We start from the raw sequence: 26732 nt of genomic DNA, 5'->3' as shown, positions 1-26732 counted from the left end.
TATCAATTCAGAGTATCATTCTATCCGGCAAAACTATCATTCTATGCAATAAACCTATCATTTTATCATTTTACGTGATATTTGGCGAAATTCAGAAATTAAATGAGGGAAATGACAGTTTTACCCCACGCTTTTTTTATGAAGTAAATCTAAGTTTGAATCTCAAAACAATCATTCTATGCAATAAACCTATCATTTTATCATTTTACGTGATATTTGGCAAAATTCAGAAATTAAATGAGAGAAATGACAGTTTTACCCCCGCGCTTTTTTTATGAAGTAAATCTAAGTTTGAATCTCAACCGCATGATTAGAAATATGTGTGGTCCAGATTTGGTTATAGGGTTATTACGATATTTAGGGGTTATCATATGATCACGACTCTATATATATATATATATATATATATATTGTATTTAAATCCTTTTCACCTATTTAATCCAATCTCCTTCTTAATCTCCACCGTGTATTTAAGTTGATCCAATGGACTAAATAATTTATTATAATTATCAGATTGCATGCTTTGTTAACGTGAGAAGGTTAAAATAGAGATTCTCTATTGTAGTTAGTTATGGAATGAGGCGTGATTTCCTCCGTCGAGGATTATTGCAGTTTCTCAGCAAATTTGTTCCTGATTTAGTTTAATTATTTCTCCTTAATCCCATGTTTTATCAGCATACTGCAAATCGACGATTAATTGGTGTTTAACAGCTTTATTGTATCTAAATCTTATGCATACGGTTCCGCCCCGGTATTTCGATTAACAATGGAAGAAGGCAATACTGCAATTGTCGCCTATGTGTATTGATTTGGTTGCTGTCAATTTTTATTTGTAATTCAGTTGAACCCAATCTTCTTAGATTAGCAAATTCGTGTTTCATGTTGGTGTGCTTCTGTATTGGTTTATTGAAACATTTTTGACGTTTAATGGTTTTGTTGTTGCTACGGTTCATTCACGCTTATAGGTTTTGTTATTTCATGTGACATAGGCTTTCAATCATTCCCCTAGGGCTACCGATTTCTAGGCCCAAGAGTGTTGTATAATATGAGTTTCAAAACATGTACGTATGTCCGCGAATTGGAGCCATCCGTATAGTGTTTGGTTTAATATTGAATGAGTAGTTGGACGAAATTATACATTTAATGTAGAATTATGCTTATATAATGCACTCTTGTATGTTCTGTAATGTATAGTATATATCATATAATGCTACTGTAGCTTAACATGTATATTGTTTCGTGTTTGTAAACAGTACGGGTTGTACCTGCATGTTCTGAGCAATTAAAGCCTGTAGTTGGTCAGAGGTTCGAATCATTAGAGTTTGCACTCGCGTTTTATGATGTGTAGCTAGGGCCGTTGGGTTTGACACGCGCAAACAAGGTGTGAGGAAGGTGGATGAAGTTACAACGTGGTATTATGTCGTATGCAATAGGGAGGGCCATAAGAAGTCCATCGACGATGACCAGTTGAATGCACGTTCCGGTTTCTCATTGAAGCGCCGACGCTTATCGAAGAGATGTGGTTGTAAAGCTAGTATTTCCTTCAAGTATTTCTCTGATAATGGACATCCAGGTTATATGGTACAGGATTTCAACGAGGTTCATAACCATGATATGGTTGAGTCAGAGCATCAGCAGTTTATGTCTGTGAACCGTCATTTGGATGATGTTCATCAGAAATTCATACTTGATTGTTCAAAAGCGAATATTGGACCCACATTGACGTTTAAGATTTTGAAAGAAACTCTCGGTGGGTTTGACCTTGTCGGTTGTACGGTCGGTGACATCAGGAATGCTTCACGCGACATTAAAGCATATGCGCATGGTTTCGATGTGCAAATGGTATTGGACAACATGGCTAAAAAGATGGAGATGTCTGAGTCGTACACATATCATTATGAGGTTAACGAAAACAACCAGTTGGTTGCGTTGTTTTGGTGTGACGACTTAATGAAAAGGAATTACCATATGTTTGGTGACATTGTAGCCTTTGACACCACCTATAACACAAACAGGTATATATGTTTCTGCAATAATATGTGCATTATAGTTACGTTTGCATTCATTAAATTAGTAAAACAGTTGCATTATACATATTAGAGTTCCTGTTAATTGTTAATTATATCAAGTGCATTATAAGTACATATTCGTACATTACGATTCCATTTTTGATTCATTATATTTTCGTTTGATTAATTTGATGACACACAATTGATTGTTTATGTAGGTATTGCATGATATTCTGTCCTTTCACGGGGAAGGACAATCATGGAAGCCCTGTAACCTTTGCGGCTGGCTTGGTATGCAATGAGAAAACAGGGGCGTTTGGATGGTTGTTTAGACATTTTGTTGAATGCATGGGCATAGCACCGAAGATGATCGTGACAGATCAAGACAATGGAATGAGATCAGCCATTGAAGAGGTTCTGGTTGGCACGCGACACCGATGGTGTATGTGGCACATAATGCACAAGTTGTCCATCAAGGTCCCAAATAGGTTGCTCAGGGATGAAGCTTTCAAGAAGGTATATAAATAAAAGAGCAATTATATGAAATAGGTATGGTATCAAACATACCTATTTTTGGATTCCAACCATTAGTACGATCGAAGAATACACTAACAATTACAACAAACAAAAAATATGTTTTTGGGTCATACTAATAGTATATTTAAGTCATGAAAACATATGGTCATATCGGGGTCATAACAAGCTAGTACTGGGTCATACCAACAAACCATACACAGACAGTAACCAAAAACTTCAATAACGGCTTTTGGGTTACACTAAACGAATTTTTGAGTCATGATACACATGGTTAATTTGGGTCATAATAATCAGGCCCTAGGTCATACGACTGGAGAATATTCTAACATTAATCATAAACCATCATACATGTGTTTGGGTCATATTAACCAAATATTTGGGTCATGGAAATAAAAGGTTACACATCGTGCCAAATAAGCTAGCCCTGGGTTCCACATTGTCACTGCACCATTACAGATTACATAAATCTTGTACACAACAGTGTTCAAATATTTAGTACAGGCTACTTGGTTCACCATCAAAAATTATATCGGTTTCGAGTTAGTCTTCAACTTACATTCTTTGGTACAAACGAAGGATGGATGTCAAACGGTGGCCCTTCCTCAGCAAGCTGTGTAAGTTGTGTCGTAACTTTGAACATGCTCTGCACAGCCTCTACAAGCTCTGGTACATTGATCTTGTCCTTCGCCAAAGCTGTCTTCAGTGATGCCACCGTTTCCTCCTCATCCACCTCCACCTGGGGAATTACCCCAATCATATTGCAGGCAGTCGAACCAGCAATCTTCATTGCTTCAAAGTTCTGAATTAGATTAGTTACATCATTCATACTTATCAACAAATTCTGCAGCCCCCTCACAGCATCTTCACTTGCTGCTGCAAATCCCTCGATTGCAATTTCCCACTGGTCCTTTTCCTCCGTCTCTTCCTCTTCAAAAACAAGTATGCCTGATGGACGAGGCAGCTTGTCAGGGTCACCTCTGTCTACTAAACTTCCCCTCCCGATTGTATCGTCAGATTCAAGCTCCATTTTCTCTCTTTGCCTTAGTTTTTCGCTTGTCCAGCCAAAAACTGTCAGGAAAACAAGTGACACCAGAAGTTTTTTGTGGAAAACTCGATCCACATAAAAAGCCTGAAATTGAAGTTTAAGATGTAAGTAGTTATAAGTCATGCTTCATGATTTGAAATTTCATACATAATGCAGATTTGTAAAATGGAATATTCAAATAAAACTGTAACCAAACAAACTGTATTAGAGATCATACCACCAAGAATGCTATAGGTCCTGTGAATGGTGTATTCTTGGTAGACCTCCAGTTTTTAACTACAACAGCCAGTGTTTCGAGTACATAAGCACACCAATTGTACTCTTTCACAACTAATATGCCTCTGAACACATAGTCTATATGCGTCCGACACTTTCCATCCCCACAAGGATGAATCAGAACCGTGTCTACTATCAGAATGAAAACCTTGCGAAACCATTCACCACCCGACTTATACTTTAAGACCTCTTTAATCAGGTCATCCGGAAGAATACGTTCGACATTTTTTCCAATTCTTCGAGCAACCTCCTCAAAGAAAGGCTTCTTTTTTTGCCTTTGGACGCGGTTGATCAATGTCTCCCTGATAGGAAGCCCTAAAATCAAGTAAACATCTTCCGGGTAAATTGCAAGCCGTTGGTTTTCTAGCTGAATAGTGCTATCTACTTCACCGAAACCTTTGACCAGGTCATAGGACATTTTCCCAGGGACCTCATCGATTCCAGAATTCCTCAACTCTCTAAATCCCATGTCTATCGCTTCATTCATCTGCTCTTCGTTTAGAGATTGTATCATCTCAATTATTTTCCGAGGACTGGTTTTGAGCTTCAAGGTTTGGTGTCTTATTTTCTCCTCATCTGTCTCTCCTTTTCCAACTCCCTCATGTACCTTCTCTTTCCCTTTATTCACCTTCTTCATCCAGGGGCCTTTTTGGGTACTTCTTCTGTTTGTTCTACGTCATTCTTGTCTACCGCTGGATCGGTTCTATTCATCACTGATTCTCTCATGCGCTTTGAACCTGTAACCATAAAAACAAATCAAATAATATTCTTTATTGTTACTAGTATTAGTTGTTATACAATAGAGGAATACCTTTTGACATATCAGGCGAATCGGTAACAGCACCAGTCCCTTGGACATAGGAGGTATCAGCCTTATCACTTCCAGATGTTTCCAAATTCAAATTTTTTAGGCTCTCCTTAGCCCTGGCTCTTTTTCTGATAATGATTTCATTTGCCTTGTTTAAGGACAGACCAGTCCTACCTACAGCCACACATTTTTTGGAAAAATTAAATAGTTTTCCAGTATCATAATACTTGCACATTGTATTCATTATGAATGTCACTTCGGTCATGACGACTTTAAACTCAAAAACATATTAACCCACACAGAGATAGGTCATAATATTTGCAATAGTCATTGATGTTCAAACTATATCCACAAATCAGTGGTTTTCTATAAAACTAATGATCATTACATTACATTGGGAAAACTAAGAATTAAACATTTCAAGTGTAACATCAGTGATTGAGTCATATTTGGATTAAATTACATAACGTGCAATGTGCATTTTAAGCATAAGAAAGAGGTTAATATTGATACATAAGCGTCATAACAAAACAATTGTGTAATAGACAAATCATCACAATCATAGCAAGTTATTACTATTCTTTTCATTAACATACCTTTTTCAGAATTGGAAACATGTTCATCCGTCTCTTTCCCTTTATCCCCTTCTTGAAAGATTTTGGTATGAGTTACCGTATCTGAAAGCATATTGCAGCTACGTGATACTTTTATAGAAACATTTTACAAACATTAAACAAAAATGACATTTATATAAACTCATAAATGCCACCAAAGATCACACTTTTTTCCCACAAACAATGGGTAGTATATAAACAGCAGAGAGAGTAGTATATGACATGTTCCAACTTAATCCCAAGTGTCATAACAAAACAAAAGTGAATTAGAGATACCAACACAATCATATGAAGTAAGTACTAGTTGGGAGCAGCACGCACCACTTCCAGAAATGGGTAAATCACCAGCAGAATCTTTCTCTTTTTCAAATTGTGGAATGTCTTTGTTATGTGGTCCCATAATTGAAACATAAATAAATTAGCATATAACATTACAACAAACAAAGCACATAAAAATTCCTTTATTCCATAACTCTTTTCCCATATATGGCATACTTATTCATCGGTTCTTAAAGAGCAGAGCTACAATTAGGTAAAAAATATATGACTTTAACCTTGATTTATGTCATGGATAGCAGGAATGACTTCAGATGAGGGTTTTGTTGAAGTTTGGCCTTTTGCTTATGAAACAAAAAACCACAATTAAATACCAAATTCCAAAATTGAAACAAAACTATATGCATCCAAATACCAGAATTTGGTATCGTATTACCTGTGGGAGCTTTTGGGATCTGCGGTATCTTTTTCTTCGAGGACGTTCTCTGATACACTACGTGAACAACAAAATGAATTTATTACTTTGCCTCATTTTGTCAACTTTAAGTCATGGGTTACAACATCTTACTAACCTTTTCCGTCATGAGTAGCAGATCCAGTGGCTCTAGTGTTGACCATTGTTGAATTAGATGTTTTGTTCCCCTTCTTCGTCGAGTTCTGGATTCGGACTAGGTTTTTGGAAGAGGAAACGATTTTTCTGGAATAGGCGATTTTTTGTGCAGGAGACGATGAAATAGTGGAGGAGATGACTAATTTTTAGAGCTTTGTATGGTTTGGGCGATTCGGATGCCCAGACGATTTGGATGTTTTTTATGATAGCTTCTAGGGTTTGCGGTTTTTGTGTGGAGTTTTTGGTAAGAGAGACGAATTGAATGGCGCGGGAACCGCAGAATCAACTTAATAGCGTGTGGAGTAATGATCCCAATTAATCTGCTCTTAAAAAAAGGAAGGGAGGTTATTTATATTTTCTATACCTAAATTACCCTTACATGACACAGATCACTCCTATTATGACTCGCAGAAATCACAGAGGGAACCCAGATCGTGGCCATTCATCTCCAGATCTTACGATCCATATTTGGTCTGTATTTCTATACTTAGGGGCTTCTTTCGGTAGATTAAAACCCTTTGTTTAAGTATTTAAAGACTGAGATCAACTAGCTAGTTTAAGGACTTACATTCCTGAATTAGTATCCAACTCAAACTAGCCAAAATATCTCCTAATCTCCGCCTGCACACTTAAATTGAACAAGAATATCAAATCAATGTAATATACTCCTATTATTTAATTTTCCAGTTTGATTTGGTTGATCAAATATTATTGTCAATATAACAATAAAATATCTGCTATAATTTGGCTGTTTGTTGTAGTGAGCTTAATTATCTTAACTCGGCATGTCACATGCAGTACAACATGATAGAATAAAATATTAATTAATAAAAATAATGTCAATAATAATTATATTAAATAAATAAATTATTTTGATAATTGTGAAATAAATATCAGAGAATAAATAGTTCGAGATGGTACGTACGTAACGAAATATTCTGTCCTAAGGCCATCTCCAACCATTTACACCAAACTCAAACTCATATTTTCAGTTCTGTCACATCAAACATTAATTCTACTCCAACCATTTACACCAAACCCAAAACCCAAAAGAATATTCCATATTCACCTACTTTTTTTACTTTTTCAATCTTAACTACATATTTATTTAAATTACACATTCACCCCACAACATTTTGTCAATAATTTTCCAAATATAATTAAATAATTTGATACAATTATTTATAATATATATATATATATATATTAAATATATTATGCATTTAATAAAATATACACTAACTTCAAATTATAATGCATCAAACGTACTATAATAACATTCAAACATAAATTAAAATACATTCAAAGACATAATTAAAATACATTCAAAGACATCATGATTATATAAAACATAGGACAACACATAAAAAGTAGCTAAAATTCAAGATTGCGTATTTGAGAAATTTTCCCACAAATGATCAACTAATGCATTTCGAAGTTCTAGATGTGCACTTTTATTTCATATTGCGGCATACCGAGTCAAGTACTCTTGAAATCGAACATCTTCATTTGTCGTCATCTCAACTTCTGGTTGTGGTGCGTGTCTAGCAACTTCGATTGGAGAACTCAGGTCACGCTCATCTTCAACTATCATGTTATGCAATATTATACATGTAATCATTATGTCACACAACACTTAGTTATATTATAATATTAAATACTAATATTATAATTCATACTCAATAAAATAACTAATACTCAATAAATTATTTAATAAATTATATTAAATATAAATTCACAAATCACACAAAATAAATATTTAATACTAATAATTTATATAAAATAAACTAAATATCAATTAACTTTTTGAACTATATAAATATTGATAAAACCGTCCAACAAATAAATATTGTGCAATCATTACATTTATACATATAATAGTAATTAATTAGCCTATCTTAGATTCTCAAATAAATACTCCACATACGTTTAATTGGAGGTGGTTTAATTAGCCATGCCATTATACATATAATAGTAATTAAAGATATTCTAAACCTAATTCTCTCTCTCCCAGCGCCGCTTCGTCTTCTTCATCTTCTCTGATTTTTCTCTTCTCTGCATCTCAAAATTCCCTTCACATCTTCTTCAACCATCTCCATCTCTCCATAGATCGTTGCTTCCATTCCAAAATACAAAGGATGAGGGAGCAAATTGCAATTTCCAGGAACTTCAAAAAGTGAAATGCAGTAGCTACAGTGCTACTGCATCTTTTGCATGATACTGTTCACGAACGCAAAAAAAGGACGATTTCAGATGCGTTTTGGAGTATGATTGGAGGTGTTTTCCACTGCAAAATTGCGTTTTGCAGTGGCGTTGGAGATGCTCTAATCAAAGCGATCCTAAATAATCCATGTGTCGACAATAAGAAAATTTTAAACCAAAACATATTTAAAAAGTTAACAAGTTTGAATATGAATGGGAGGACATAGTTTAAATATAGAAGCCCGCATGCATAATTGTCTTTCCATTATGAGGTGGGTAGGTCTCACTAAATATTCTTCTCGACCCAACAAAAAAAAATCCCTTAGTTTTGTTGTATAAAGTTGAATAATGACTTAGGCATCTATGTAATTCTTGATAATTAAGTGTCTAATTGCTTATGAACATCTCATAATCTTGCAACTTAACTAACCCTTTCAAAAATTTTCATAGTGCCCATACATTGATAACGTACTACATTAATTCCTATAAACAAGATTTTGTACATTAATTAAGAAAAAAAGGTTGAAACAAGAAAAACGAAAATAGAAGATTTAGGCTGAAATGCTGTCTGTTGTTAATTTAAAGCAATAAAATTATAAAAAATGGGGATAGTGATAATCACTTACATAAACATTACTTGTATAAATAAGCCTTCAATTAGACAGAAACTCCCAATGCATCAAATCTTTCTCAAATTTCCACAACCCAAACAAATACTATAAACACACACATTAGTTAAAATTGTGAAATGGGAAGGTGTTTGTTGACTAGGAGTCGTCACGTTGATCATAGTTACACATTGAGATCATCTGCACCGAGGGGTTTCTTGGCGGTTTATGTAGGGGAGAGTAAGGATAAGAGTCGATTTATAGTTTCGATTTCGTATTTAAAGACTCAATTATTTCAAGATTTGTTGAGGTTTTCAGAGGAAGAATATGGATTTGAGCATCCCATGCAGTGAAGAAGATTTCTTGAATGTCACTTCTCGTCTACATGAATTGTGGTTTAGAGGGAAAAGTAATTTGCATTGAGTTAGTACTTGTTTGTTAAAAACGAATTTTCAATAGTGGTTTCTTATTTGATATTACTCCATTTTTTTGTGGAAGAAAATAGTGTTATATTATACTATCAAACTTTGATTCTTTAGTGTTGGGTAAAAATAATGTAAACTTCGAATCTTGGGCGATCATAATTTACAGTAACTCATTCTATATGGAGTGTTAAATTTATTACGTAGACAGTCTCATTCATCAATCTCATGAATGCTAGCCTACGGTACATATTGTTTTGCATTTTTAAGTTTGATGCTACTTTTACAGTTTCACTCTTGTAAAATAGTAGTAGTAGTAGTATGTTGTAAGTTTGTAACTCAGTTTTTTATAATATTAAATACTCCGTAATATGCATATTGTTAAACCGAAAAATATTACGGACGCTAGAGACGAAAGTTAAAAAAGTAGTATTTTTATACTCATTCCGTCCATTAAATATGAACTATTTCCTTTGGTGTAGTTTGTCCAATAAAATTATGATGAACTTTCTAATTTTAGAAACTTGTTGTAATAATTAGCCCAAGACTCAAGTCTCATGATGCTTCTAATATGTTGTTCTCTTGCCAGGACACAAATAATCTCAACCGATTACTTCTATCTCAAGCCTCTCTGTCTCTCTTCATGATAGTAGTTGTTGATGATATTGCTTTTATGTTGAATTTGGAAGATTAGTGATCAATTTGGGAGGAATTGTGTTCATGAATACCAAATTTTGAGTGGGGCAGATTCGACGAGTTAATGACTCGGCAGATTTGGTGAGTTCATTAATAAAAATTTGGAATGAGTAGGGGATGGGTGGGGGTTTGGCGGCGTAGCGTAGCTGTGGGAATATTTTTTAATTAAATAAGTAGAATTTACATACAAAATTATTTGAGTCTTAGAATAAAATTATATTAATACTCTACTACATAGTAGTAGTAGTAGTTAATTTTTGTCATATTAATAAAAATTGAGTTATTTTTTGTCAATATTTGATTGAATCAAATAAGTAATCAATTATTAATAACAAATAAACTCAAAATTAATGCGTACTATTAGATTTTTTATTAATATTATCAACCAAACACTTTGCTAAATTTATCTTGGACACAAGCTCATTAACCAAATAATAAAATAAAATTCAAGACTAATTTAATCCAAGACAAAGCCTATCTTACGTTATGCCATATAGTGTCTCATTACTAATTAATTTATTCAACAGAACTCCACCTAAAAATACATTTTTTAAATTTCTATCTCTTTTACATAATCAATTTTGTATTATAACTCATGCTCTTTCAGAAGTTCATTTTTTGACGGACCGATTGAATAACTTTTTTAGACATTACTTCAATAAAAAGTGAAGAATTGTTTTGATAATTCACATTTTATAAAGTAAAAAGAAAAGAAAAGAAAAGATGCCAACCTTAATTTCAAGATTATTTAATTCAAAGTTTTACAAATTATCTTTTCTTATCTCAATTTCAAGATTATTTAATTCAAAGTTTTACAAATTCTTCTTTTTTACGCGCTTCGATTGTAAGATCAATGCATTTGTCTTCTTTCTCCATATTTTCAAAAATTGAACGGAGTTCAAATATATTATGAACATCTTTAAAAAAAGATGGTAAAATAAATCATAGAAAAAGTTAGTAGTAAAATTTTAGTAAACTAAATTGTACGCAAATAAAATCAAGTGCTGCTTACTAGAATAAAATTCTGCACTCTTTTAACGAAACTGTAGTTTTATTTTATTATTTAGCATGCAAATAGAAGATACAAGCCCTAGTTAGCAAGATACATTTGCATGCCACAATGCCTTTCTAATTAAAACTTGGTGAATTTCTCTTTCCATTCACCGGAATGCTATCATCACGACCATCTTTGCCACCACTGCCTCCGAGGCTCACACCTCCACCTCTACGTCCCGACACTCCTCTTGAACCCTGCCAATTGTGGCCACCTCCCCAACCGCCTCCGCCTCCACCTCCACCTCCTGAGCTTCCACCACCACCTCCTCCGCCTCCGCCTCCACCTCCAGAAGAGGGAGGAGGTGGTGGAGTTGCTACGGGAGGTGGTGGAGACTGTACCACTTGGCTAAGTGAAGTGGTGCTCATTATCATGATCATGACAAATAGTGCAAAGCTAAGAAAATGAAATTGAGACATGGCTATAAATGACTTAAATTCTTGGATGTTTTGGGAGTGATTTAATCTTTAGATATGTGCACATATATATAGGTGGGGGTGAGGGGCACAACTTCATGGGGTTAATTGGAGACTTTGTTCTTATTCTATTTTTACAACATCAAAAGATAAAATGTTGTTCCTCAATCCGTGTTTTGCGCGTTGAATTAATTTTTTCTATATTTATTGATTTTAGAGTAAATAATCGACGATATTAATTTCTTCATGCACAACTTATTTCAGGGTACAAAATGTGTGTCCAAATTGATAAGTCTCAAACATCATTGTAGAACACATCGATCTATGAAGAATACGAGTATAATTGATAAATTTCAAAAATTATTTTAGATTACATCTAAATATATTTATGCCTCTTATTCCCTTTCTTTATTTCTTTTTTGTGCCTAAGCCTAACGAGGTAGCTATAGTAGCGGTTATAGAAAATGCCATTTAATAAACCGGAATTTGGGGGTTTATAACAATATTTTCACCAGCTTTTGTATCTTCCCCAGAATTTCTTCTTCTACCTTGATATATGTATGTATCAATGCGCTTCTAACAACCAAAAAAAATGTCATTCTCTCGAAGATTGCAATTAACTATCAATGAATATAATTATAAGTTATTGCTCTTAGTTTTATTTTTAATTTTTATGTTTTTGTGGGAGGGGAAATTTGGATCGATAATCACTTAATTTGATATATAATGATGAGAAACTGACACTATTTTACAACCAAGAAATTGCACATACTAATATACTACTATGGTCTATGGTAACATAAAAATTTGCATTTGTAACCGTATTTGTTATCATTATAGTAGTAATTTATACATACAAATATATTACTACAGTAGTAAAGAAGGGTGAAATAAAACACAAATATGATAACTCGTCTAGGATTCTCTAAAGAAGGGTAAAATAGTAAAAAAAGTATAATAATTCATCTTGGATTCTCTCACCCAAGCTCCCTCTAAATTGAATAATTTTACTGGTCTTAGCTTAAACTTTATAATTATGTAGCTAGCTTATCGGAAACTTGATTATGCCTTGGAGATAAAATTAAGTCAGAATGAGTATAAAAGTATATAATCCGTATAATGCTGATGGAATTAATGCATACAAAATTGTTCAACCATGAATTTTTGTTGATGTTAGAGTTAGAAACTAATCCTGAGTACTCATGTATGGCTGGAAATTGAAATACGAGACCTGTCAAATTAGTTTACCTTATCCTTTTAACACTCGTTCAGTATACAAAAATGGTCTAATTTGTTGAGGATCCAAGTTTTAATATGCAAATTGTAAAGTATTATAAAGAAAAAGTACATGTGGATAAAATATAAGTGAAAATAAAGAAAAAGATATGAATTTTTTTATAAATACAATGGATAAAAATTTTGGGCTATATATGTTATTTTCTATTAGGCTTTTTTATTACACATTGGGCCTATTTTCTATTTAATAACTCACTTTATTTAATTCTTTCTTTTACATATTACTAGACATAGAAAGTAAGTAAATACTCATAATAGGGGAGGGGGGATACATTGTATTTTAATGTTTGCAGAGGTTGGAGCGTGAAGTAGCCATACCATCAAAATTCAATAAAATTTCATACATACATACATACCTATATACATTACGTTCAATTTCTTAAAGATAAAAATTGTCATGTGCATTTATGTACTAGTACTATCGACCAGGATCAACTAATTTTTTTAATTTAAGTGTAATAGTTTACAAAAAAGTTGTGTATGGTTAGATTTCTTTGATATGGTCATGATATTATGGCACAGTTATGCACTAAAGAAAAAAAAGAAAACATAACAATATTTCATTGATAGATAAACGAAGATAGTAACATAATCCATCACACCACCAAACTTATCCAGCCAGCTACAACATTCCAAAACATTGAAAATTACAAAAAAAAGGGAAATTACAACACTGCTACGAAACACCACTTAACGAAAATTAAAAATCATAGCTAGCTAGACCTTAAATCAACAAAACACATACCCTAAAACCACATGTGACAAAGTACAAGCAATGAAGCTCAAGGTACAACATGGCCGCCAACTCCAATTCCGCCTACACCACCTGCACCGGCGGCGCCTCCAACTCCGCCTAGTCCACCGGCAGCACCGCCAATCCCTCCCAAACCCCCTAGCCCACCTACCCCTCCAATTCCACTTGCGCCGCCAATCAGCGGTATCCCACCGGCGTAGCCAATGCCAGCCCAGCCACCAACGCCGCCGCCATAAGCTATGAAGTTTTTCTCATCACCGACACCGTGCGCCGCCGGAGCATAAGCAGTTTTCACCACCGTCTCTTTCTCAATAGGTTTTGTATTATCATTTGGAACATCTCTTGCACTTGCATGCACAATTGCTAGTGCGATCAACACAATTGCATACAACTTTGCCATCTCTCTTTCTCTCTCTCTCTCAATTACCCTAAACACAGAGATATATGAAGAGAAGGTGGGATGTTTTGAGGTGGTGAATTAAGGGTGATATGGGGAGCCATTTATAGGGATAATTTCTAGGGTTTGAAGCGGTGTATTAAAAATATGCAGAGTTAGGTGAATAAAAAGAAGAGATGAATTGAAGATGGTCAACTCTATATATGATGAATGTTTGCCTTCCATGATTTTAAACTCCAATTGAATGACATGCAAACTCTGCTTCAAACGCGTGTTGGGAATGCAGGAAGAGCTATATTTAATGAATGTTGGAGCGAGCCTCGTCTCCACTGTGAGTTTTGCTTTTATCTTGATTGAGGAATTAACAGTCAAGTATATTTGTGTGTTGTATACATCCACTGCAGGGGCGTATGTACAATCCCACTTAGGAGAGTCTTATTGTCGACACGAATAGTGAAAGATTTACATAATCTAGTTATAATTCTCTCTCTGTTAAACAAAGAAATACTTACATTACTATATTATACCACTATATATATAGCTTGTTGAAATCCCACCCCAAGTCAACTAATGTTTATAGGCTTAAAACTCCCCAAACTATGTTTATATGTAAGGCCCTATATATGAATAATACATGCAGGTGCAAATTATGTAGTAGTATGTTGTTCATCGATGACAAAGTCTATAGAATCTAAGGAGTATAATTTTTATTTATATTTTCGTACTCATTTCTAAGTTTGTGGCCGGAGTGAAGGCCATTGCTCAAACAATGAAGTAATAATTGGGATGGGGTTTAAGCTATCCCTAATTTTACGTGCACCCTCTAATAATAGTATTAATTGAAATATTTTATTTATTTTTATCGTTTTTTTTTTCTGGCCCAACCAGCATTGTATGTTTAATCTTTAAATCGGAACGTGTCCAATTGTCCATGATCAATTTGACCATGGCCTCCACCAGTCGTAGCCCATTTGCGTAATAGGATCCCAGCTAGCAACATGCAGTTGATATCTTAAAAACTCCATCAAATCTCACAAAATGATACAGTCTTTTATAATACTAGGAATTTTCTTAATTTTCTCTTTTGCATCTTCTGAGTTTAAACAACAATTAATTAGGTTTCTTCAGTATTATTTTATTGATTGCATACATGGGTTGGACACAGCTTGTAAAGCCCAATGAAGAGTGAAGTAGCATGTCTTACTTTGACCCAAACCTATCCACCTTCTTCGATTGAACATGCATTGCCATAGTTGATTGATTCTTTTCAAACTCACACACATTTTTATAAATTGAATATTGGGAAGTTCTATTATGTTATCAGGATAGTGATAAAATGCAAACTCTGTACAAATCCAAACTCTGATCTGGACTTTTAGAAAATTTCGACAGATGACAAAATAATAACAACAAAAAATGTCAACACAATTTCAACTGGTGACACCGTGTTGACATTTTTTGTTGCTGTTATTTTGTCATCTGTTGACATTTTTTAACGATCTAGATCATAATTTGGAGTTTGTACAATATTTAGAGTTTGCATTTGATTACATCTCTATATTATCATCTAGATAGTATAAATTGGTTATATTTATCTGCTTTAACTCAGGATCTATTGAATTTAAGATCATAATTAATTGATCATCTAGATAGTATAAATTGGTTAATGTTGTAGTACTTAGATTTAGATCACTTTTTTGTGAATGTGATACTTTTGTTCATCATTGTCGTACTATAATTACATTATTCACTTATAATTTAATTCTACACTAGTAAAAAGTGCAGCACTTATTACAGTATCGTTTATTTTGTGTTAATAGAGATGTTTAATTGTTTTGTGTTAATAGAGATGTTGAATCTTACATATTTATACGATAAATCTTAATTGTGATGTTGCAGTATTTCAATTCAATCTTATAAATTTGTAGGATCTTATGATGTGTTAATTCAGATTCTTGTAAATCAGAATTCAGAATCCAATCTGTGCTTCAGATTAGAATCTTCTGAATTAAGAAGTGAAGTCACAATTATAAACGCATAGAATTTTCAACGACCTCATTAATTGAAATTATTAATTTTGACCCACAGTTTATGAATCTACCTAATTAATATCCAACAAATTAATTGGATTTTATTGCACCTAGCTAGCTAAATGTTGTGCAGGCTGTGCACGTCATCAGGGTCTGTTTTGTGGTTGAGCTTAATAAATTCTGTAACTTTTAATACAATATTTCTTTTAGTGGGTATCGCTATAAAGAGATTAATAAGATAATTTTTGCAATTTATTTACTAGAGAATCTCTATTTTATGGCATAGTATGTAATGTAAATGCATTCCTCGGGTGTTATGTGAGAATTTCATACAGTTTTTTCGATATAGAACAGGTTTATTATGGAGTAGACGTTAATCACAGACAAATATCGACAATTTTCTTTTCTATCTGTAACAGAATCAGTACACCTATTTAAAGTAACAGGTTCAACACAAATTCACCTTCTAGTAGCTATTTTCAGATATTCACAAAGTTTTTCATTCGTCGGAGTTTTAATTACTCCACTCGCAAATCGTAATACTCCATTCGTCCCATAAAAATATATGCACTTTCCATTTTCGTCCGTTTCACAAAAATATGTGTATTTCATTTTTTAAAAGTTATATCAATTTAATAATGTAGGTCTCACTATCCACTAACACTACTTTAACCATCATTCTCCTCCCCTCTCTTACTTTATCATACCATTCTACTCATCTCTCTTGCTTTACTAATTTTATTTTAATTTTCGTGTCATACTTATTGCTCATATTTTTATGGGACGGAGAAAGTACTTAATTTATCTAAAATTATCAATATAAAATGAGATCTTTACTTCATTCTCAACAATACTACTCCACTACAATTTAACTAAAATCTATGTTAAATATATTGAGATTTTTTTTGGACAGAAGAAATAATATTATTGATAAAATAACAATATTAATATACATATACTCGCTCTGTCTTATAGAAATATGCTAATCGGGGATATCACGAGTTTTAATAGATAATTGGTAAAGTAAAAGAGAAAAAGAAAAAGCAGTTGAAATAATATAATGGATGATGAGGCTTATAAATGATTAAGTAAATAAGAAGGAGAAAAGATTTCCATAACTGCATATGACCTAATTCTATATGACTGGACGAAAAAGAAAATTCAGTCATATTCATGGGACAAAAGAAGTACTATAATATATATTGAATGTGACTTTGGTTCTTGTCTTTCCTAAAATCTTTATTGTCTTTTTATGTGAGTAAGACTTCGATTATTATAAAGATACATCAATGGGATGTGGTCGTGGTCGAGAACAAGTTTAAATCAGTGACACTGTAGAGGTGGTCGTGGTACGTCTTCACTTTTCACCTTTTTTGGTTGAGGAGCTTCGTTTGTCTCGGTCTTGGTGGTCTTGATTTTTGTGGTGTTTTTTTAATGCTTTGGGTAGTTACTTTTCTTGTTGGTTGGACTTCTTTTTGCGGCACATGTTTTTACTGCTCTCTATGCTTTCTCCTTTGGTCCTTATTTGTTTTATAAGAAGTGTTTTTCGTTGTTTGTATTCTTGAACTCTTAGCTCGTCATTGTTTCACGGCTTGAACATGCTCCATGCTTCATGGGATTGTAACATAATAAGATTGGAGTAGGAAATATTTAAAAGTAAGGGGTGCAAAAGTGTGTGCGGAAGTGTTCAGTTTCCATTACGACGGAAAAGATTAGTTATGTTCCACCTTTTCCTATTGTTGGGGGATCTATATTTGCAATCTTAACCATTCTAATAGAATGATTAAACTGTTTGATAAGTCTGAATGAAATGATTGACATTATAAAAGAATACAAAAGTTCGTTTGATAACTCAGATACAAGTCTTAACAAATTAAAAATTCAAAACAGAACTTAAGAGACATAAAATTCACAACCATATTATTGATAAATATTTTTTCAATCCAACAATGAGGAAATCCTATAACATAAGAAAAAATGAAACTGAAAGAAAAAAAAATGAAATCAACTACTACTAATAACTAATTAGGTTTGTCTCAGACTTGTAACAAATTACCTCCAGATGTAATGAAATGAATCACCCAACATAATTATAAATCTCACACTACATAATTATATATTCACATTACCCAACTCTCTCAACTCTTTAATCTCCACCAATCATGGGTTTTTTTCACCTAATTTTTGCTCCATAGCAGTCCAAGGTTTGATTATTATGTCAACCACTATATGTGGTAGCTGTCTATTTAAGTAAAAGCGCATAGATACATAGCATATAGTACCGTATAATTTATCAAATTTATTTGAGAAACATAGGGTCACATATGCTCCTATAAATTGATTATCTTGATTTGATTATTAATACTCGGAAGTTATCATTTTTCTTGTGTGATTTGGACTATATTGTCCAAGTCTAACTCATCTTTTTTAGTTAATTTGAAGAATAACGTCATTTTAAAATGTAGTACTCGATGATCATTTTTTTTACCACAAATAGTAGCTAGATCATTTATATATGTATTGTATAGTGAGAATGCAAGTTTTAGCTGTGTTAATTTTATTAGTAAAATTTAGAGGAGGATTAAATAAAGCACTCCATAAAGATATGAAATTGGGGGCACATGGCGTGTGGGTCCCTGCGCATCACATGCATGGTGTGTTGTTTAGGCACGTTCGCACGTGACTTGCTAACTTTAAATTCCATTTGATTATTTAAACTTGATCTTTTTTTGTTTTTGCAAATTTAAAATTATTTTATCGTTCATTTTGACTTTGCTTTCTATTTATATCTTGGCACTTCCATACTTCTTTTTCAATTCTGACACATAAAATATATTTTTATTGTTCTGGTTTTTAAAATTCATTTCTCAAATTTAAAATCATACCAATCAATTTCGTTTTTAAATTTAAAAAGAAAAAAAATGAATTTGAAATTTGAATGAATTAAAGCTCGAAAAACTAACAAAATTGAAGAAAGAAACTGAATCATGGGTAGATTGATTTTAATAAATTTTCGAACTTCAACTTTTATTGTTATATTTTCAATAAAGACTATAAGTTTTTTTTTTCAAGTTTTTTTATAAGAAAATAGAATTTGAGAACAAGAATTAGTCAAAGTAGCAAAATAAATAAAAGTATATAGTTAAAGTGGCCAAAAGAAATTATGAATGGGTTAAAAAGAATATGATATTATAAGAATGTGAGAACGCTTGCACATATTATACAATGAATTAACTATATTTGCAGTGAAAATCAACTTCACTAAAATATTTTTTGTTGTATGATTCTAATCCATATGTACTATACGTACAATTATACGTACTACTTTGTTTAAATGTACTCGATAAACATACACACTCACAACAGCGGTGTAGGATATAAATCCATAATTCAATGCAATTTTCAGCTCTGCTGAATCCATTTATAAGGTACACACACCTCCATAAATGATGTAGGACAAAGCTCAATTTAAGTTTTCTGGTATGTAACACTTACTTCAAAATAAAAAAATAAAATATTTAAGACAAAGTTCAATTTAAGTTTCCTGATATGTAACACATTTAAAAGTGAAAATAATAAGTTGATACGATATGATTCTTTCCGCCAACCACTTATAATTGGTTGTTTGAGGGTCACCTTTTCAATTGCAAAAAAGGTAAATTTGCATGAGTAAGATCAAGAATTCTTGAATCGCAATCAAGAATAACCATGTGAGGAATAATTATGTTTTCTTAATATCTATTTGTTCATTAGTTTTTATGCATATAATTTTTTAAGCTGGATCCCAAATATTGTTTTTTTATTATAAACAGATGCTACTAAATTGTGTATATTGAAGTGTTTAAAAGTTAATTATTGATACAACTGGAACATGAAATCTAGAATATAAAAAACAGCAGAGATAATGGATGATTCAGAGAATACAGAGTAGTAACAGTTTCTCTTCTTAGAATAATTAATCAATAACATATTTAATCGTCCGATTCGCTAGAATCACGCTTCTTTTTTTTAATTCGATTGTACCTTTTCTTCCAGAGAATCGATAGGATTGTACTTCACTAAAATAAATAGTGCATAACATGGAATTGTTTAATTAATTTTGTTCTTTCCGAGTTACTATTTCAATTTTTTTCAATGCCCTCAATTATTATACCCGGTCTCATATTTTATTATAAGTGTACACTACTGATTTTACGGGGTTCAACTTATAACAACAAAAATATTAAATGGAATGTCAAAAGTTGAAGTAAATTAATAGTGGAGTAGCAAAAATGAAATTGAAGTAAATGAAAAATATGCATATAACTTCCAGCAGGGATAAGCATCCTATATCATGTCTCCCTATTTTAATCATTTTAGTAATACACCAAAAGCTGAAGCTAATAAAAAAAATGCTCCAATGAAAATAGATGGTGAAGAATCGTTTGCACATGATCAAAGGTAACAGACAGTAATGATTAAGGTAAAATCACCACAACAATAACAATGATAACATTATTGTAATAAACACAGCATGTCGCAGGATGAAGAAAATTGCCAACATATTATGCTCTCTCCCCACTCGAATGGAGACATAACTTTTACTTGTTCAAGTAGTTAATTCTCATCTTTCAAAGAGTACGAGTGTAATGAAAGCATCTATTGATAGAATGATCAATGCGAGCTATTGAGAAAGAATAAAATCAAATGTAGACACAAGAATCATCTACACAAACCAGCAATAATGCTTTTCATTGACAAAGACAAAGCAAAAAGAAGTGGAGAAAAGCTAAAAGGCAATGAACCTTTAATAACATGCATCATGTATTACAAAGGTCCTCATTTCTCTCTCTCTCCAATAACTCAATGTTTAGACATTCACACTACAGCTTGTATGACTCAAGAAAAAAAGAAGCTAAAACAAAGAAGAAAAAGAAATAGAAAATTACAATATCATTTAGTTCCTATGAAGAATGAAAGCCAACACAATTTCTGTAGACTTAAGGAAGGCAGACAGCTGAGATATATATGGATAGGCAAATTGTGGTGAATCCATGACTGAAAGATGATTAAAAAAAGAAATAAAAAAAAAGAGTTTGGACAACGCTTCAGCACCTGCTCCCAAGAATATCATTGTTTTTCTTTCGACTGAAGCAGGACGAGGTTGAGCAACAATGGGAAGAAGGAGAGAGCGATGTAGATGATGAGATGGGTATGTGGTTGGACATGTGTCATAAATGTACACTTGCCAGTTTCAATGGACGATAGACAACAATCACTATAATATGGATAGGGTGATGCTTCAATGGGGTCAAATCATAATCTAAAATGGCAAAAGGGAAAAAAATAAGGTGGGGTGATTTGGTTTTGCCTTTTGTGTTGATGTAGTTGGAAGAGGAAGTTGCAAAGTGTGTGTTAACACTGATGACCACGGCGGCATCCAAGAACACCGGATCCAGATGTAATGGTTCCTACCATGGATGATGACTTGGCGCCTAAGCTTGAAGCTCTTGCATAGCTGGCTGAAGCTCCGGCTCCGGATGGGGTGAAGTAAGCTCCATTAAGCATGAGGTCGCCCGCGGATCTCCAGTTCCACCCCTTCCATTGACCTTGATTCGTGTCAACCCTCTTTGTCACCTGATCACAGCATTCATTGATTTCAAGCAGTGTATACATTTATATATAGAGTGAGACAGAGAGAAAAGCAGAATTTGTTGCAGTACCTCTTTTGCAAAAGGATTGCTTGGTGCAAGATATCTGTTGCCTTGGCTGTTGATCGTGGGGCTTGCGCTTCCACCAATGGCGTACATCTCCCAGTGAGTGTAGTCATTGTTCACCACGTGGAAGTATCCATGGCGGCATCTGCAGGTTAATGAGTTCTCATTAAGTTGTTGGCATTCAAGAGGTTGAGGAGGCTAAAATGCAAGTAAATTACCTTGGCATTCTCTGAATAAGGCCTTCACCAAAGTGATTGAAGGCAATGGTGACCTGCATTTGCTTGTCTCTCGTGTAGGAGTCACTGTGGCCCAAGAGCATAACCTGTTGAAAGATATACACAAGAATCAATCAATCACATAAGTAAATATCACTCACAGCAATCTTGAAACATATAACAATGGTAGACAACTCACCTCATTGTGGTGGGTGAAGTAATTGTTGGAAATGGTAATGGCGGTGGATCCCATCACAGCGTCCACAAGGCCATCTGCACAGTTAGAGAGCGAATTGTGATCCACCCAGACGTGGCTCGACCCAAAGATGGAAATGGCGTCGCCATCAGCCATAGTCCTCCAACCGTAGTGGGAAGGCGAGCTCCTCACCATGGCATTGCCAGTTGGTTTGCAGTCATGGATGTGGAGGCCATGGATGATCACATTGGTGACATACTGGATAGTGATGCAGCCTCCACCAGCTATGTGGACATTCGCGCCACGCCCATCAATGGTCTTGAAACTGTTCATGATCAGTTCCTGCTTCAGCTTGATAACCATATCGCGCTTGAACACGATCCAGAGGGGCTTATCTTGGATAACAGCATGCCTTAGAGTTCCCGGCCTGGGGTTCACGGGGTTGTCATCGTTAGGGTCAGTCACGACATAGAAACGCCCATCACGGCCTCCAATGGCGTTGCGCCCAAAACCAATGCCACAGTCTGCTAGGCGCTTGCGGTTCTTGTGCCAATTGGCATCACAACGCCAACAGTCGTCAATGGGGTTACCGGTTCCGCATGAGAAATATCCCAGTTTTCGCCTCTCCGTGCTGTTCTGAGTGGCCCTGTAATAAATCCCAAACTCACCATCATCATTTACTACATTGTCACAACTCCATTATCAATGAATAGTTCATATTAAGTCATCATATTTTTCACTCTCTTTCATTTAGTGGGTTAATTAGGAGCTTTTCCTTTCCCACTTTTGACAGGACCAGTTTCAAGCATGTTAAAGCCAAGCAACAACGTTAGGCACTCTGTCACGTGCAAAAAGATAGAACAAGTCTTTCATTATTCTAAAAAAAAAAAAAGAATGCTTGCTTACACACATGCACATGACTAGAATGAAATGATACAAGCTTTACAGAACGTGAAAATAACATAAAGAAACAGAGCTCTTCAATTATGCTTAAATAAAGCAACAAAACAAAGGTCAGTTATTCAACTTTATCTAGTCCTTAAAAAGAAAGCAGCAACAAGCAATGACTAAAAACAGAAATGAAGTTATGCATGTTCCAACACTAAATTAAATAAAGGAATTGTGAATGTGGATCTGAGACTGACTACAGTCTTGCATGTGCGGTGATCTGAACAACAACATTGACCCATCTTTCCTAAATGAATAATGTGAATACATGAAATTGGATAATCAATAAACAAATCACTATAATAGAATAAGATGGATATATTGGTGTGTACTCCATAAATTATGTAGTAAGGCATGTGGGTAGGGTAGGTCTGCTCCAATTGTGAAACTCATTCAGGGAGGACCACAACAAGAAACAGCAACTACTACTAAACCTCATTGTGTCAGTTAATGCTCTCACTCAACCCATTAAATGCACAAAAAGGCTATTTCCAGCAATTCTTCAAAAAGTAGGAAGACTATTAAAAAAATCACTCACATTTCAACCATTCTCACAACCTCTTCTGGATCAGCCACAGCATGTTCATTCAAGGCATCCTCATCATTGCCTCCCAACCTGAACAAACAACCATCACAGTGAAATTAAAGTCACATGATGGTTACAGAAATTAATTTTTGGCTGGAAAGTTTTCCCATTTCTGGTTAGATAAAAGGAATGGGGACTGTAATTTTCACATGGGCGACCGACAATCGCGGCGAATTATTTAGGCAGATTTCGATTAATTGCAATGGGTATTATTTTACACACAGTACACGCACTAGTAGTGGCGTTTCATTTCACTGCTCAAGGTAGTGGAAGATAGAGAGCCCGGATTTACGTACATTATACACACAAATATCGGGCACCATTAAAACCGTCAAAAAGTTTATTTTTATGAGAGAGAAATCAACTGATAACTGCTTGAAAATGGCAATTACGAATATGCCACCAACTGCATTTTTTTATTTCGTTTTCCATGGGGATGGTTGGGTGGAATAATGGGCATTTAATGAGGGTAAGTAAGGGAATAAGATTATGGGTGGAGGAATTACGTATAAACCGAATAAACGGCTGAGATCGATTCAAGTATGTTATTTAACGGCCGGGATCGGTGCTGCGACATCTAGGAAAATGTTACTAGTGAGTCGACTCAGTATGTAGAGGCCCAAAGTAAAAAACAGAATTGAAGTTTTTCAGTTACTCACTTTTCCGCCATTGTTGAGTTTGGGGAGCTCTGCAAATTCTCCGCCTCACTGAACCTGAATAATCAACAGATAAGTTAAAAATATTACTCTTTCAGAAATTATGTAATGCTGAACAATTCAGAGAAAAAAAACAACTCGTAGCAAAAAAGAGGGGAAATTCAGAGAGAATCACACATACGCAATCCACATTGTGGAACAAAGCTGTAAATATGCAGAAACATTGCTGATCTTCTCCAGGAGATCAAATGCGAAAAACAATAAGCAAAAATGCAGAGCAAAAACAAACCTCGGTATCGCGGTTTGAGATTTCTCAACTCTCGCCATAGCTCCAACGAAAAACAGAAACAGCATAGCTGAAAACAGAGACACCGCCAATTTCTTCGAATCCATCGCCATTGTCTTCACAGCCGCAGTTCCAGCCTCTCTCTCTCTAGATGAAATGTGTAGTACGATCTGTAATTGATTTAGAGAGAGAAAGGGGTATGAAAATGAGGAGGAGGAAGAAGCACTACGGCCCGACATAACGGCCTCTGCTGATTTTATAGACTGCCAACGATCAGAAAACGTTAGACTTAACGACCGTTAACTAACTGCCAAAACCTCTCTAGCTTAATTACCTGCTCACAACAGTATTGCAGTTAATTCGTATGACCGCGGTTAGTGTTGCTAATCATATTCTTTTACTGACAGCGCTTTGGTTAATTAAATTTAAGGGACTAATTTAACTAACTACTGATGACTGCTGCAGTTATGCGCTTTTTATCCACTGTGTCTGTCACGTGCCACCGTCGGTCAGTCACGTGCAACAGCTTATATGTTTTTTTCTTTTTTCTTCTCTTTTTCTTGCTTATCAAAAAAATCAATAAAGCAACTGAAAGTTCTTGAACCAGTCTTGTCTCCCCTTCAATTTTTTGAGTTTTATTTTTTACTTGGGTGATAAAAATTGAACGAGTCAAATCTCTCACATATATATTAGCAAAATATTAATTAGAGTATAATCTTTTAAGTTCTAACCATTCAAAGTTGTGCAAAAGTACAAATTAATCAACTCTTGATGAATTCTATATAATTTAATCAGTCAGGGTCAGTATACTAGGTTTCTTTTCTTTCATGTGATTTGGTAACTGAAAGTTACTGGCTAATTTTATATTAGTGTTACTGTGTGAGTGACTAGTTTTCCTTAATAAATAAAAATACTATTATTGTAAATTCATCATATGAATACATATTGATTTTTTTCAACAAACTGTGGTACAGTGGTGCTGCGCGTTTGTCTTGACAAAATGTCTACATATGGACTATGGTTCCACACTATCAAATGATGCAATAGGATTTTTATTTATATCGAGATTATTCTAAATAAACAGGAGTATATATTATACTAATCACCAGCAGAAATTAAAACCAGCAATACGTATTTCATTATACTAGTAGTACATTATCAATATGACATAATTTGGTAATTTAAATTCTTCTTCCGTCCAACTAAGTTGAGATAGTATTTTTTTCGGCGAAAGTTAAGAAATTGTTTTAAATGAGTAATATAAATAAAAAATAAAATATGAGAAAGAATAAAGTAGAAGAGATAATAGAGAATAAAGTAGAAGAGATAAGAGAGAATAATATAGGAGATAAAATAAAGTAAAGTACTCTAATTAAAAGTTTTATTCTGACTCAATATAGTTTTGACCTTTAACATTCCGAAAAGGATATGACTCAATTTAATGGAACGGATGAAGTATTATCCAATGACAATTGATTTTTTTTTTTTGAAATCTTGTATCTTATTCCTAGTTTGGTTGACTATCAATAACCTTTATTCAAAATAGGAGTATAATATTGTTTCGATCTTAGCTGACTGAAAATTTATTATACTTCAGTTAAACTGTAACAAGTGTTAAAGAGAGAAGGGATTCCACCGTTAGGCGGGCCCGTACCGTGACGGCGTACGAACATCTGATTTAACGGGGGATTGCTGATTCCACGGAATAACTTTCCACTAAAATTTTCTTTATTTAACTAATTATACTTAATTTAGTTGTGTAATGCTACTGGATCCAATATTTTATTAGTATGGCTTGCGCCGGGACTGTCGGCGCATGTTACTCAATCAATCAATTATATCCGTGACAACAGATTAACTCGTATTTCCTATTTCACCCCTTTTATTTTCATATATGAATCTTGATTTGTTAGATAGATTTTGATAATACAATATTACAATCATCTTACTTAATACTAATCCATCATTCTTATAAGGTGTAATTTTAGATAGCTCAAAAGATGTTATGAGTCTGTTACTGTTTCTTTTCATCTAACTCTATTCAAATTAAAATAAGCTAAGTTTATTCTTCTCATTTTTCAAACTAGTACCTTTGGGTG

At 33.9% G+C, this 26732-nt stretch overlaps 2 protein-coding genes across 2 annotated transcripts; both read right to left on the bottom strand.

Annotated features, from left to right (window-relative positions):
• Positions 1-13651: 13651 nt before the first annotated feature.
• On the bottom strand, positions 13652-14023 carry LOC121797013 (glycine-rich protein 5-like). Its single transcript, XM_042195756.1, has one exon. The coding sequence runs from the start codon at positions 14021-14023 to the stop codon at positions 13652-13654; it is 372 nt and encodes a 123-aa protein (XP_042051690.1).
• Positions 14024-20756: 6733 nt separating this feature from the next.
• LOC121796016 (probable pectate lyase 8) lies at positions 20757-24865 on the bottom strand. The gene is made up of 7 exons (XM_042194702.1): positions 24637-24865; positions 24351-24404; positions 23644-23721; positions 22161-22803; positions 21965-22068; positions 21753-21891; positions 20757-21666 (listed from the first exon to the last, which is right to left on the bottom strand). The coding sequence occupies exons 1-7, from the start codon at positions 24744-24746 to the stop codon at positions 21445-21447; spliced, it is 1350 nt and encodes a 449-aa protein (XP_042050636.1). The 5' UTR covers positions 24747-24865; the 3' UTR covers positions 20757-21444.
• Positions 24866-26732: the final 1867 nt, after the last annotated feature.

The sequence above is a fragment of the Salvia splendens genome, chromosome 3 (assembly GCF_004379255.2).
Source record: "Salvia splendens isolate huo1 chromosome 3, SspV2, whole genome shotgun sequence".
NCBI lineage: Eukaryota > Viridiplantae > Streptophyta > Magnoliopsida > Lamiales > Lamiaceae > Salvia > Salvia splendens.
Note: the sequence above shows the minus strand (reverse complement) of the source record. Positions and strands in the feature narration are given on the sequence as shown.